General features: G+C 37.4%; 1 protein-coding gene across 1 annotated transcript in view; it reads right to left on the reverse strand.

Annotated features, from left to right (window-relative positions):
* Positions 1 to 658: 658 nt before the first annotated feature.
* Positions 659 to 16,655, reverse strand: part of LOC143681181 (uncharacterized) — a 278,825-nt gene continuing 262,828 nt past the window's right edge. Inside the window, 4 exon segments of the mRNA XM_077157999.1 lie at positions 659 to 6,221; positions 6,223 to 7,010; positions 7,448 to 7,539; positions 12,428 to 12,554. Of these exon segments, the coding sequence (XP_077014114.1) occupies positions 5,804 to 6,221; positions 6,223 to 7,010; positions 7,448 to 7,539; positions 12,428 to 12,554 (1,425 nt within the window). The 3' untranslated portion in view covers positions 659 to 5,803.

Below are 16,655 nucleotides of genomic sequence, written 5' to 3' on the forward strand. Positions count from 1 at the left end.
CATTCATTGCAGCAGGCACACTCCCTAGCTGACTGTGGATGTAATTAACACCACATGAGGTTCACATGCCATTGGCTCATGTCCACAGCAATAGAACTAAACACATTCACTTAGCCAAGTTGACAAGGGGTGGACTGTCATGGTCAGGCTCACATGTCAACTTGGCCAAGTGGTGGTACCTGTTTGTATGGTTGGGCAAGTGCTGGCCTGTCTGTTGCAATGAGGAAAATTCATAGAATTAAATAATGATCATTTCAGCTGCATCCATAGGTGATTTCATTTGTAATCATCCAAGGGAAGTGTCTTCTACAATGAGTGATGCTTAACCTAGTCACTGGATGCCTTTTAAAGAAGATTCAGAAGAGACAGGCTCCCTTCCTGCTTCAGCTGGTGAGCCTCTCCTGTGGAGTTCATCCATACCCTCCATTGGAATCATTGGCTTCACAGCCTGCCCTGTGGATTTTGGAGCTGTGTTCCTATGGTCATGTGAGACACTTTTATAAATTTTATATTTGTTAGTGTCCCCTGTTGATTCTGTTTCTCTACAGAACCCTAACTAATACAGGCACATAACATTTATGATTGTTTGTTTCTTTTGGTGGATTGCCCCTTTTGTTAATATATAATATTCTTTGCCTCATAAACTTTTTGTACTGAAACTTTATCTTGTCTAATATTATATAGGTACCTTAGCTGCTTCTTGGTTACTGCCTGCATGGAATAAGTTTTCCAGCCTTTCAACTACTTGTATCCTTGGGTCTAAGGTGAGTCTGTTATACATAGCATATGAAAAGATTATTCATTTATCCATTTTACCAATCTGTGCATTTTAGTTGGAGAGTTTAACACATTAATACACAATGTCCCTACTCTTTAGATAATACTTCAACTATTTTATCCTTTGGCTTTAATATGTCCTATTGCCTCTTTTTTGGACTTCTAAGGGACCCTTACTGATAATCTTCAAGTCTCAGCCTCCTCCAAGCCTCTCTACTCTGTATTTTCTATTCAACTGGCATAAATGCCTTTTAATATTTCTTGCAGGTCAGGGAGTCTTGCTAATGAATTCTCTCAGCTTCTGTTTTTTAGTGAATATTTTTGAACTCTCCCTCATTTTTGAAGAGTTTTGCCAGTTGAAGAATTCTTGGGTGGAATATTTTCTCTTTCAGTAGTTTAAATATATCATACCATTTTCTGAAAAGAAATTGGCACTTGATTTTTTCCCTATATTTTTACTGAGATAGCTGCACACACCATAAAGGCCATTCAAAGTATAAAATAGATGGTTCACAGTATCATCACACAGATGTGTATTCACCAGCAGGATCATATTTAATACATTTGCATTATTCCAGAAAATGAAATTAAAAGGTAAAAGAAAACCCCAAACATCTCATACATATTATCCCTCCCTCTTACTGACCACTAGCATTGCAATCTATACAATTTTAAGACTTACAATTGAGGTAGGTTAACTTAGGCAGTGTAGTATTGACAGATTATAATAAGACAGTCAGTGGAGCAAAAGAAAACATTCTGAAGTTGATCCATACAAACACAGACAACTATTTCTTTGCAATATACTTATCAATCATTATCAGAGATCAGAGCTACTGGATTTCAGTTCCACAACTTCAGGAACTTGCTTCTGGTTATTCTGAAACATTATACTCTATAAAGAAATGTCTATATAATGCATCAGTAATCACAGTCATTTACAGAATTCTAACTTCTCAATTACACCTCATTCTTCTCATTTATTTTCATCCTTCATGGCTACCTGAGTAAGGGCCATTTTAATTATATTATGCTGGAAAGGGGTATTGGATTTCTGGGATAGATGAATTAATCTGGTTATTTTCCTGGAGTGGCTGGTACTTATGGGTTTCATGACTTATCTTGCCTATGATCAATCTGGAGGATTTAATTTTCTGAAAAAATAAACTTACTAAGCAAGTCTTTACATAGACTTAGATAGAGCATAAAGGCATTCTCTAGAATTTACAGGAATACTGTTGTTTGCACTATGGCATACTGTGGTAGTGTGAAATATCTGGCTACAACGTGCATAAGATAACCTCCAGAATGACTTCTCAACCCAATTTGAAACTTTTATCCACTGAAACTTTATTTTATTCCATTTCTTTTTCCACTTTTAGTCACTCTCAACTCATGTGCACAAGGCAAGGATCATCCCTGGACCTCATGTCCCACAGTGCTACAGAAGCTAATACCATTGGAGGTCATGTCTCATGGATAGGGAATAGTAGTGAGTTTATTTACAGAGCTGTTGGCATTTAATTTAATTCCAATTCTGTTGTATGTAATGAATTGCTTTTCTATCAATGCTTTCAAAATCCTCTATCTTTGGAAGTTGACATTCTGATTAGTATGTGGCTCAGAGTGGGTTTAGTAGGGTTTATTCTGTTTGGATTTCAATGCATTTGTATCTTTATGTCTTTCATAAGACTTGGGAATATTTTTTGCATTATTTCCTTGAATACACTTTCTGCCTCTTTTCCCTTCTCTTGTCCTTCTGCGAAACCCATTTCATGTATGTTTTGAGTTCCATGTTATCACTCAATTCCCAGAGATGCTGCTCAAATTTTTCCATTCTTATCTCTATGTACTTTTTTCTCATTTTTATTTCAGATGTCCTACCTTACAGGACTAATTCTTACTTGTTCTTTCTTCTGACTGTTCAAAACTGCTGCTGTTTTCCTCTAACATATGCTTAATCTCATCTATTGTGTCTTTCTGTTAGTTTTATTCCAGGCTTTCAACTTCTTCTTACATGCTCACTTAGTGTCTTCTTTATATCCTTTAATACACATTTTCCTTCATCTCTGAAAGGGTTTAGGAGATTTGCTTGAATATCTGTGACTGATTTTTCCAGTTTTTACATCTCTCTTTTAAATTTCTTCCTTTACCTGGCCACATTCATGCTTATTAGTATGGTTTGTACTTTTGTGCTTGTTATTTGGGCCATTAATTAAGTTATTGAGATTCTGAAGTCTGATTTCCCTCTCTTGTCTAAGATTTTGCTGTTCATACGGTTCTGTTACAGCTCTTATATGGCACTGTGTTTGTATTTACCAGCCAAAACAGGGCCAAGGTCGCATGCAGGGGGTGCAGAAGAATTCCAAAGGGACTTGGAGAGAGGACCAGGAAAACAACTTCCCAAGATGGCACATTCCAAGCTTTCACAGATGGCACAATTTGGCAACAACAAAGGCAAGATATTTCAGCACTCAGTCTGCTCTATTTCTATGGTGGTTGGAAATAATGGCATTTCAGGAACCTGCCTAGGTAGGACCAAAAGGAGACCTAGAAATCCAATTTTGCAGATCAACTCCTGGGCCAGGCCCTGCTGCATCCACCTGTATTCTTGGTGGAGGGATAACTTCCCCCAAATCTTTGTCTGCAGTAGCCTACTAGGCAGGAACTAGGCTTATCAGAAGGTTTTGGTCTTGGGGTTTGAAGATGGGCACCATAGGACATGGTCAATTGAGTCATTCATGGCAGTTTCTCTTTGTGTAATCAATGGTACTCCAGGCACCATGGGCTCCTGTGTGGAATGGGGAAAGGCTGTGGGATCAAGATGTCCAATTTTGTTGAGCAGCAAATGTATCAGAACTATGCCATGTCACTCTGTTCCGAATGTGGCAAGGGACTTCACAAATTCCATTCCACAGCATTCTGACATAGAAGAACTGGGCTGACTGGAAACTACTAGACTCAAGGGTGGGGAGTAAGTGCAAATAGGCACAGTCAAGTGAGTTTCTTACTATAGTTTCTCCATCACAATTTCTCTTTTGCTTCCTCCACCATGGTACTCCACTGAACTTTTGAGCCCAGAATAGAAGCTTTGGACAGTATTTACCTGTCTTCTAGGTGTTTTTACTAATGGAAACTCTGCACTTCTTATTCCACCATCTCCCATTTTAGAGATTTTTATTGCAAGCTTATAGGACCACCATTATTCAATTTAATTTCAGCTTATAGGATTCTGTAGACTTGTCTCTGTCCGAAAACTGTTTGATATACCTGTACTTATATGAACTTCCCCATGTCAGCAAGGTTGTTCTGGTGAATCCCATGACAAGGTTCAAGGTGAGACCTGACTCCTGGATAGATGACTATGTAAAAATTTACCTGAAGAAACTCTTAATATTGAACAGTAGAATCTAGGAAATAGTATAACACAATTACAGGAAAATTACCCCAGCCAAAGATCTGATTCTTGGTGCTCCATTCTGAGCACTGTCTGCCAATCTCTTTATTGTTGTGTTTGCAAGTTTATCTTTTTATGTGCCTTAAATTTTCCTTCTTCCTGCAAAAAGACATAATTTTATGGCTTTTCATATGATGTTAATTCAATCAAGGAATGTTTTAGGACTGGTATGGGAGAAGAATGCCACAAATGGACAAGTAAGATCTAGAATATCCATTCAAAATCATTTGAAAAATATTTAGGATGATTTTTCAGCATCCTTAAAATACAAAAAAAGTATTTTCTATGTTAATTACAAAAATTGCACGAAGGAAGAAGTTAATACAAAATATGCAATGTGAGAGCCAGCATATATGAACATTCTCTTTCATTATGCTTTATACTTTCTCAATGGAGGGGAGAGATTTGTGAATGATTAAGGAAAAATGGCAAAATTAGGAAATAGTGAAAGGTTTTATATTTGATAACTAAATGGATAGACTATTTATTTCATATACCTTCTAACTGGACTTTATGAATCTTTTTGTTTCCTAAAGACAATGTATCTTTTGTGAGAAAATAGTAGAGTTTTATGGATTATTAAGAGTTTTTAATGTCCTATAATATTGGGTGTGGACAATGACATAGATGCTTTCAGGATATAGCCCCATAAATTTCATTTTTATTATAATGTGAAAACAATTTTTCTATGTGTATGTAAAAGTTCATCCAGTTATCAAGTTGACATCACTAGGGTTGGAGTAGGTGGATTTCAAGTCCTTTTGGATGGGGTGAACTGAGGAGAGGACAGCATCAGTCTGGGGTTTGCTGTTGGAATTCAGGCCTGTGTCTGTTCAGGAGGAAGCTGTGGGAATATTTGAGTTAGCATCATACGTACTTGCCAATCTGTCAAGCACATGAGATAATGTCTCAGGAACAATTCCAATTTGAAAAAGCATGAGCTGAAATGGACAAGGAAACCTTTTTCCACTGTAAGGACAATAGGTAAAATTCAAAAATGAGCTCTGGATTGGATCTTTTCATTTTCTGATTTGGGTTTGTGTGGTTACATAGGAGAGTGTTCCCATTTTGAGGAAACATACACTGGTGTATTTTGTGTTAAGGGGTAAATATGATGAAGGTATAACCATTGGGATTTTGAACAGACCAGGCATTCTTTACATGGTTATTACAATTATATATATAAAATCTATGCAGTCAATAATTATTTCAAAATCTGTTTAATTACCTTGTCAATATCATGCCATTAAGGGAGGACAAGATTAAATCCCATTATAGAGACTAAACTCTACATAGGTCCACATCAGTCAAAGTTGTGATACCAAGTCTGAATTTAGTTAAGGAGGTAGTGAGTGAATATTATGTGAATGGCCACTTTGTATTCAGTGTTATAAATAATGTTGTGATACTATGGAAACAGTACTATATTTGGATTCAATTTTTGCACATAAGCTCCTTCACCTGAGAACTCTGAAAACTTATTGTCTTTTAGGCAATGCTGAATGCTAAGGCACTTACTTATCTCTAGTTAAAATATTGAGTAAAGGTTTTTCCACATAGATGACATTCCTAAGGTTTCATTACAGTGTGACTTCTCTTGTGTTTTCTAAGGTTAGAATAACTGGCAAAGACTTTCTGACATAAATGACATTCATAGGGTTTCTCTCCAGTATGAGTTTTCTCATGTCGTCTAAGGTTAGAATAATCACTGAAGGCTTTCCGACATAGATGGCATTCATATGGTTTCTCTCCAGTGTGAGTTCTCTCATGTTCTTTAAGCCTAGAAGAATGAGTGAAGGTTTTACCACATAAATGACATTCATATAGTTTCTCTCCAGTGTGAATCCTCTCATGTACTCTAAGATCAGAAGATAAACAGAATGCTTTTCCACATTGATGACATTCATAAGTTTTCTCTCCAGTATGAGTGTTCTCATGTTGTCTAAATTTAAAATAATGGCTGGAGACTTTCCCACATAGATGACAAATATGGTTTTTCTCCAATGGGAGTTCTCTCATGTTGTCTAAAGTTAGAACAATTGGTGAAGACTTTCTGACATAAAAGACACTCATATGGTTTCTCTCCAGTGTGAATCCTCTTATGTCTTCTAAGATTAGAAGAAAACCTGAAGGTTTTCCCACATAGATGACATTCATAGGGTTTCTCTCAAGTATGGGTGTTCTTATGTTGTTTAAGGTGAGAATAACGGGTGAAGGCTTTCCCACAGAGATGGCATTCATAGGGTTTCTCTCCAATATGGGTGTTCTTATGTTGTTTAAGGTAAGAATAATGGGTGAAGGCTTTCCCACATAGGTGGCATTCATAGGGTTTCTCTCCAGTATGGGTGTTCTTATGTTGTTTAAGGTGAGAATAACAGGTGAAGGCTTTCCCACATAGATGGCATTCATATGGTTTTTCTCCAGTGTGAGTTCTCTCATGTTGTCTCAATTCAGAATATTTAGTATAGGTTTTCCCACATAGATGATATTCACAGGGTTTCTCTCCAACATGAGTTACACTGTAACAAGAACGACCAGAATTCTGAACAAAGGATTTCTCAATTAGATGACATTCATATGACTTACTTCCAGGGTGAAAATTCTGTTGTTGATTAAAAGATGATAAATCATTGAGGGCTTTTCCAAATAGATTGCTGAAGTAATACTTCATTCCTTTGTGAGTTAATACATGTTGAATCACTCTGGAACTATAAGTATAATCTTCTGGCAATTTATGACATATAATACCATTTTTTTCAGTATGAGAATTCTGCTTCTAGGAAGTAGAGGAGAGAATGTAAGAAGTTTGTCCATAGATATCAATCCATATACATCTGAATTTAAAACTAACCAATTGGTGACAATCTCCAATTAAAATATTTCCTATGTTATTTATGAATCATTTTATTCTTCTGCATGTACAGAGATCTACTCTTTTGTAGCTTCTCAACTGCAGAACTTTCTAATCAGTCTTGAAGACTTTATAATGTTTCAGAGATTGAGTATGAGCCATATTTATAGAATTATCTTTTCATACATAAGGAAGATTATATTATTGTGTTCAAATCAATTGCTTTCTTATTAAAATTATCACAGTCTTTCCCTGGATTCACACTTAAACCAACTTACAGTTAAGTGAATGCACTGAATTTTTAATTAATTCCACTTCAACGTATTGATTTGGAAGACCAGGGTTACAGCCATAATGCTTACCAATGACATGATGGTAGATATTTCTTTCTTGCAGATATGATGCACAGATAGCATTTCTTGTTCTTTAACACTTCCTTCCCTGCCGGAAAGAACTGAAAAACCAATTAATTTCTAGATCAGCATTAGGAAAATGAATATGTTGAAGCAGCACACATAGCCATATAATTGTTTCTAAAATGACAGTTATCTGACAAAGAATATCAAATTAAGGATTACTTGAGTTAGTAGAAACCTTTATATGACACTATCAATTAGAAAATATTTTCAAAATTTAATTATAAGAAAACTTATTTCAAAAATAATATGTTGGGGAGGTAAAGAGAGGGAAAAGCACTGAAGCCAAGGATGAGAAACTGGCAGTAAGTGAAAGTTTAAATCCAATTGTCCATAGACATCTATTTTGCTAAAGTTAATGATATGTGAATACAGATTGATAAGCATTTGATACTTTGAACTAAGGAAATTCCCTAATATGTACATTTCATAAAATATAACTTGCAGAAATCTGCAGGTGATATTTTAGTCACTCATTGACAAGGTTCCTCCCTGTCCTGAATACATGTTCCAAGGAAGTGCTCACCAGAATTCTGGTTTTGAAAACATCCAATTCCTTCTTCCCAAAGTTCCTCCCCTTGAACCAACTTTGAAGCTACATCTGATTTACAGACCTGATATCCTGTTTATGGGAAAAAATACAAGAAATTTTGAGTTCTGTGCACTTAAAAGTATATTATCATGAAGTCCAGTGAGGGTGATTGTGTAGTTTGCAAGCAGCTGAAATGCAATATACTAGAACTGGAATATTTTTATAAAGGTGAATTTAATAATTTAAATGTTCACAGTTCTAAGGACATGAAAGTGTCCAACTTAAAGCATTAACAAAAGATTGCCTTCACTCAAGAAAAGCCAATGGGTCAGAAACACCTGTCAGCTGGGTAGGCACATGGCTGGCATCTGCTGATCACTTGCTCCTGGGCTCAATTGTTTTCAGCCTCTGTTCCTGTGGATATTATTCACTTTGCTTCTTCAGGGCTGGCTTTCATCTCTTGGCTTCCTTTGGCTCTACCCAGATTCTACCTTGCTTAACATCTTATGGCAACATATACTGGACTCCAAGCATCTCCAAATATCTGTGTCCCTATTCTCTGTGTGTCTGCATTTCACCTGCTGTGAAATTTCTGTTGGCTCTGATGCTTCTGCAATTTCTGATTCTCTCCAAAATATTCCCCCTTTTGAAAGATTCCAATAAATTAATCAAGACCTACCTGGAATGGGTTGAGTCACATCTCCATCTAATCAAAAGTCAAACCCACAATTGGGCATGTCCCATCTCCATAAGATTATCTAATCAAAATTCCCAACCTACACTTATTGAATAAGGACTAAAATAACTGCTCCAACAAGATTAGATCAGGATTAAAACATGGCTTTTCTGGGGTACATAACATTGTCAAACTGGCAAATTACAACTTTTGGTCCCTCAAAAAGACATGTGTTTTCAATATACAAAACACATTCACTCCATCACTTCAACCATTTCAATTCAATTCAAATACAATAAGATGTTAAAGCCAGTAAAAATTCTGAACAAAGCCAATTATAGACATGGCTTCCTCCAAGGCAAAAATTCTCCTCTGGCTTTGGATCTTTGAAATTTAGAGCAACTTATCTGCTGCCAATATACAAAAGCAGGACAATCATAGCATACATGTTTTCATTGTTAAAGGGAGATATATAAAACTAAAATGGGGCCACTGTACTCATACAGTTCTGGAAACCTACATGCATTCTCCATTAGATTTAAAATCCTGAGAGGCATATACCCTTTGGGCTTTAGAAAGCAGCATTCGCACCCTTTCCAAGGGCCTATGAAGTGGCCCTGCTCTCTCTCCAAATGATGGGTATGCTGCAAAACTGAAGTTCTTTAAGGGCAACATCTTTTTCTCAGTTCCATATTCTCCATACTTGGGGCAACACCCAGGATCTCTGCCATCTTGGTGCACATGCTCAATCCCTCCAGAACAATGGTGTGTCAGGCAGGCTCCTCTCAATTCCTAGTTAATGGACCCCACTCTTTTTGAAGCCTGAAATGGCACAACTCTTCCTGAAAAATGAAGCAGAAGGTCTGCCTTCTGCTTCCAGGTCAAATGTGCCCTCTCCACATGTATGGATGGGCCCATTTTCCTGTCTCCAGACCCTAGCTTCCATGATTCTGTCTCTCGAGACATTTTCCCTATACATTATCCCCTTTAGACCAGACAGGCAACAGTTCCAGTTTTACAGATTCCACAGTACTTTTGTTCATTTCCTCTGAAATGCACTGGGATCAAATGATCAGACAAAAGGACTTTTCACAAGTCCTTTTTAGATTTTAGATACTTATCTCCAATCCTTACTTGTCCTGTAATTTTTGAGTTACTTCCATCTTGGATAAATCCTCACGTGGGGCCCAATAAATAGTGGTATCATTTTGTGGAGACCAAAAATTTTCCAGTATGCCAATTTCTATTTCCTTTGTACCCAAGAGTCCAGTTCTCAACTTTTCTCTATTCCCTCACATTTTACTATAACCTTCAAGGAAGAACCATGCTACATTTTCCACATTTAATTTGGAAATTTCTTCTGCTTAAATATCCAATTTCATCACTTTCAAATTCTGCCTTCCATCTACAAAGAAGGTTCTCCTTCCAATTTGGAATGAAATACACATCATTTCTTCAAGTCAGAGGTGTCTGGAACACCTCTGTCACCTGGGTAATCATGTGGCTGGCACCTGCTGGTCCCTTGCTCCAGGCTCCATTGCTTTCAGCCTCTGATCCTGTGAGTGTTCCTCACTTTGCTTCTCCAGGTCTGGCTTTCATCTTTTGGCTTCCCTTGGTTCTCTCCAGGTTCTGCCATGCTTAACATCTTATGCAACATCTGCTGGGCTCCAAGCATCTCCAAATATCTGTGTCCCTATTCTCCATGTACTTACAACTGTCAGCTCTACTGTGAAGTTTCTGTTGGTTCTGATGTTTCTGTCATTCCTGATTCTCTGATTCTCTCTTTTAAAGGATTCCAGTAAACTAATTAAGTCCCACCTGGAATGGGTTGTGTCACATCTCCATGGAGATGATCTAATCAAAATTCCAACCTACTCTATTGTAGAATTCAAAGAAACAGATGCTCCCACAAGATTGGATCATGATTAAAATATGGCTTTTTTGGAGTACATAATATTTTCAAATGAGCACAGTGATGTTCTAGCTTCTTATACTGCTTTAGCAAATACCATGAAAGTGGTTGGCTTAAAATTGGAAATTTATTTGCTCATGGTTTTGAAGCCAGGAAAATCTCCAAATCAGTACAATTGAGACAATGCTTTCTCCCCAACACTGTGGCATTCTGGAGCTGGCATCTGCTGACCCTGTTTCCTTAGCCTGTCCTACGTCAAGACACAAGCAGCATCATCTGATCTCTTCCTTCTGTTATGGGTTTCATAATTTCAGCTTATTTCAGATAGCTTTCTCTTTCTATATGAATTTTATTATCTTAATAAAATTCTCTTATAAAGTATGTCAGTAATAGGATTAAAACAATCCTCTTTTGGGTGGTACACTCCTCAACTGAAGGAACCCACCAAAAGGTCATATTTACAATTAGTATAAAAGCACAGGTATAAAAAAAAAAGCAAATATGGATTTTAGTTAACAAAATGTTTTCTGGATACATAGAGTTTCGAACCACCACATTCCACACTCTGCAACCCAGAAAGACCTGTTCTTTCTATAGGCAAAATACATTCATTTTATTAAAATATCCTCCCAAAATTTATGCCATTTCAGAAGCAATGCTTAGTACAAAACCTAACCAAAATTGGTTATGGGTTCAGTCTGTCCTGTAGCACAAGTGCCCTCTGTCTGTGTACCTGTGAAGTCTATAGAAGAATGTACAGTGGAGTGACAGGCATAAAATAAACACTTTCACTTGATTGGTAGGTGAAAGGAAAGCACAGTTTATGGTTCCAAACCCTGCATGGCATACTCTATTACATTTCAAGTCCTGAGAGTCACATATGTAATGAAATTTTGTCCTTCAAGACTGATGAAGTGGTAATTTCAGCCCTCCCAAGTGCTTGGGCAACAGCCATGCTCTCTGTAAACACAGGAGTGAAATCTCCAACCTCTCAGAACTTTCAGGTTGTGGTCTGACTCTGAAAGCCCTGGGGAATAATCACAACCCTCTCAGAACAGTGAGGTGGCAGAGAGAAATTCTACATTCCCAATGGGTTCTGATTCCACCATCTTAAAGAGTGAGATTGTATTCAACATGGGGTGGGAGGCCAACACACTCGAAGCTGTGAAAAAGACACACCCATTCTACATATAGTGGTGGGTCCACCTTCTTACCTGAGATGTCTTTGGTCCAGACCTCAGCTTCAATGGTTCTGTCCTTGAAGTGATTTTTCCTACAATTTGTCCCTTTTCATCAAGACTACCAGTGGTTGCTCAGGCAGATTTTGCAAACAACTTCTCAGTTGTGAATGTTTCACACAGAGATCCAAACCATCAGACAGAACAAAATTCCACAAATCTTTCCTGGATAACTGCACCTCCAATCTTTAGTAGAACAGAATTTCTGACTTGTCTCATGTTTAATTAAACCCTCACATTAAGCACAATTCTCTGGGGGCCTACTTTCCAGAAGCTCCAGGTTTAGGGCATATTTAATCTCCTTATCCATCCTTACAGAAAATACTCATTGTATTCCCAACATTGTGTTGAGTGTAAAAGAAATACATGGAATTTGTGTTCACAAAGATTATATTTTAGTCAGGGGAAAAGCTAGATGTAAATAAAAAGTAAAGAGACAAAAATCTTAGATAGCTTTTCATGTTATGAAATAACATAAGATATGAATATAAAGTAAAATCTAAAACAACATAAACAAGCTGTTCTAGACACTTCTTAAGAGGATTAGTTAGGTAAGTTTGATACTCACCCACTGAGAGCAAATGACTGATATTCTCCAGCATCACATCTCTGAACAGCCTTCTCTGGGATGAATCCAGAATGACCCACTCTGCCTGAGTAAATTCTATAACTACATCTTTCAATTTCACTAACTCCTAAAAACATCAGAGATACAAGTGTTCAGAAAGGGCCATCTGCTAATATTCAGATCACAATGATTGGAAGCATAGCACTGAGGAACTGATAACTGTTGCAGAAAGCTCAAACTGCATTTGAGTTTCATGTCAGATGATTCTCAATACTGAACAATCTGTCCTTCACAGGTATGGACACATACATATACACACTGATTATTTGACTCAATTATTTTTAAAAATCTCAAAAAATACATGGTCTAATATAATCTTGACATTTCTCAATAAACTAGTCATTATGACTTGCGGATGGTGAGGTATAATTTACACTTCAGCATTTATAACAAAAAAAGATTTTCTACCTATTTCAAGTAAATATACAGACTTATCATAGGACAATGAATACCCATGTGTTGCCACTTTTATTACTATAGTTAGATTATTGCCCCAGGTGACCTGTTTTCTCTCATCTATGACATCATTCACAAATAGTTTGAAATTTTGAAAGATCTAATGAGCTTATGTGTAAAGTATATTACATCCAAACTTAATATACAGGTATATTATTCAATAGAATGGCAGCAAACTTTGCAGCTAAATATAGCATTCTACAGAACTAAATAGATATCATGGATAAGTTGGAACAGTGTATCCTGCCTCATTAAATTTTCCATAACTTCAGGTATTTATCATAAAATACAAGTATGGATCAGCGGCTCACTTCACAGACTCCTGAAACTCTTATACTGAAGGATGAGCCCAGCTGCCCATTCCAGGGATATGAGATCATTCAAACTCAATTTTCCTTGGGATCTTCAAAACCCACGTCCACCCTCTCTTTATTATCTTCCCCTCCTCTTTATGTTTAAGAATAAAAGGAGGCCCTCAAGCCATTCTGGTCTCTTCAATTCATCACAAAATTTCCCAGGGCCATGAATTTTACCCTACTTCCTATACTCCTGAATGTAAGCTAACCTTAAAGAAACAACACTTCTTTTCATTACTTCTCTTTACAAAATTTGAGTAAATTCCTTAAAATAAAGGGAATAGAGGAATGAGAAGAAAAGAAAGGGAAAATTTTAGGTATCCATTTGGAAAGTTTTAAAAATGTACAAATATACAATATTAAAACTTTAAGAAGTTATGATTTGAGGAAAATAAATGATTCCTCCTTTCCTTCTATTAACTAATCCTCACATTTGTTTCTCTCAACAATGCAAAACCTTCCACCTTAGCAACTATAACCCTGTACTGATGAACTTACTTGCTGAGCACCAGCCTGCCTACAAACTACAAATATCTGCTATTACTCAACTAAGCTCACTGTACATCTAAGCCATTTGCAGGCATTAACAGGATCAATGAGTACATTATTTTTCTAAAGAGGACATAGGCTGAATGAGAACAAACCTCTCAGTTCTCCAGTGAATACAGAGTCTTAATGAAGTCTGCAACAAACTTGTGCTGGAAAGATTACTTATTGATGAATGATCACTGTGCCAATTTGAGAGGACTGATGTACCCTAGAAAATCCATGTTTAAATCCTAATCAATCTTGTGAGAGCAATGGTTTCTTCTAATCCCTGTTCATCATTATAGTTTGGAAACATGATTAGATTCTCATTACAGAGACATGACATCAATTGTGGGTACTAAACTTGATTAGATGGAGATGTGTCTCCACCCATTCTACCTGGGTCTTGATTAGTTTGCTGGAATCCTATATAAGAAGAGACATTTCAGGCATAGTCCCTTTTTAGAACAAGAAGAGAGGTACAGAACCATGACAGAAGGATGAGAGAACAACAGAGTCTACCAGCCAGCAACCTTTGGAAATGAAAGAGGAAAATGCCTTCTAGGGAGCTTCATGAAGCAAGAGGCCTGGAAAGAGGGCCAGCAGATAACACCATGTTTGCCATATGCCCTTCTACCTGAGGGAGAAATGCTGAATGTCATCAGCTTTCTTGAACCAAGATATCTTTCCTGGATGTCTGAAAATAGATATTTCCATAGACATATTTTAACTGGACAATTTCACAGCCTTAAAACTGCAAACTAGCAACTTATTAAATTCCCTTGTTAAAAGCCATTCTTTTGATTCTGGTATTTTCCATCCTGTCAGCTAGCAAACCAGAACAGATTTTGGTATCAGAGAAGTGGGGTGCTGCAATTTACAAATACCAAACATGTTGCAGTGGCTTTTAAAATGGATAAGGAGATTCTGGAAGAGGGTGAGCAGCTTGATAGAGAAGGCCTAGAATGCTTTAGACAGAAATGAGATATGTGTTATTGCAAACTGCAAAGAAGGTAATCCTTGTTTTAAAATGGCAGATAATATGGCACAATTGACCTGTGGATTTGGATGGAAGGCAGATTTTAAAACCCATAAACTTAGTAATTTAGTAGAAGAGATTTCCAAATTAAATGTGGAAAGTGCAACCTAGTTTCTCCTCATAGCTTATAGCAAAATGCAACAGGAAAGGGATAAGCTGAAACCTGAATTCTTGGGTACCCAGAAACCAGATGTTGATTTTCTGGAAAATTCTGACCTTCTGGTAAGGGAGACTCCAGAGAACAGTGCCCCACATGAAGATTTAACCAAATGTGGAAACTGACAGCCATTTCAGAGAAAGCCAGAATTGGACATGAAGTTATCCAAGACAGATATTAGGAAACTCCTTATGTCTGATGGACATGATATGAGACTATTTTATAGAAAGCCAATGAAAGTGTTGCAGGAGCTGTGTAAAAAGAACCACTGGCAGTCAGAACAGAGAGGGATAGAGAAGGGAAACATTGGAGGAAAAATAACTTCAAAGGTAGAATCATGGAGGCTGAGGTCTGAAGTCAAGACACCTCAGGCTAGGAGAGTAGACCCATCCAAGTGTGTGTAGAGGGTGAGTTTGCCCCAAAGGAAGAGGATGGGCCTTTCACCTCATTGCAGTGAAGAGTGGTGATGCCTTAGGCCTTGGAGAGGGTGCAGCACACTCTTTGGGGATTGGGGAGAATAGGGATGCCACCACATGGAGAAGTTGAGAGTGTACCCTAAAGCTTGCAGGGAGGCTGGGTGTGGCCCTGATGCCTAGAGAGGGTAGAGCTGAGTAAAAGGTGGTCTCTCCAGTTTCTCCCAAGGTTGAATTCAGAGAGGCAAGCATAGGCCTGCAAAAAGGGTGGGACTGCTGCTTTCTAAAGCCTCAAAGATAAATGACTCTCAGTTTTGAAATCTAATGGAATTTGCCCTACAGTTTTTTGAGCCTGCTTGGGTCCTGTGACCCATATGTTCCTTCCTCCCTATGAAAATGGGTACATATATCCTATGACTTTTCCTCCTTTGTGTGTTGGCAGAAAATAATTTGTTTGAGTTTCACAGGTCCAGACCCAGAAGAAAATTTTGTCTTACAACTATCCATACCTGTAGCTGATTTCTATGAGACTTTTACTGGTTTTAACCTTGTACTGTTATTTGTAATGTTACTGAAATGGTTTAAGGTTCTCTGACATTGTAATGGAATGAATGTATTTTGTATATGGAGAAAACATGTCTTTTTTAGGGTCCAGAGAGTGGAATGTGCCAGTTTGAAAGGATTTATGTGTCCTAGAAAAGCAAAAACCATGTTTTAATCCTAATCAATGTTGTGAGAACAACAATCTCTTCTAATCCTTATTCAGTACTACAGGTTGGAAATTTAAACAGCAAACTTGAATGCTCACCATCCCAGAGGCCAGTATAAATATAACTTTAGCTCAGATCCCTAAATAGCTTCTAGGTGAGGTTAGAATATTGTTATTGTTTGTTAGCTGCCAGAATACAATATCCCAGAAATGGAACAGCTTTTTAAAAGGATAATTTAATAAACTGCTAGTTTACAGTTCTAAGACTGTGTAATTTTTTAAATTAAAACAAGTCTATGGAAATGTCCAATTTAAGGCATCCAGGGAAAGATACCTTGGTTCAAGAATGTGATGACATTCAGCATTTTTCTCTCAGTTGGTGGGGCACATGGCAAACGTGGTGTCTGCTAGCTTTCTCTCCAGGCCTCTTGCTTCATGAAGCTCACTGGGAGGCATTTTTCTTCTTTATCTCCAAAGGTCACTGGCTGGTGGACTTTCTGCTTCATGCAC

This window comes from Tamandua tetradactyla, chromosome 4 (genome assembly GCF_023851605.1).
Source record: "Tamandua tetradactyla isolate mTamTet1 chromosome 4, mTamTet1.pri, whole genome shotgun sequence".
Classification (NCBI taxonomy): domain Eukaryota; kingdom Metazoa; phylum Chordata; class Mammalia; order Pilosa; family Myrmecophagidae; genus Tamandua; species Tamandua tetradactyla.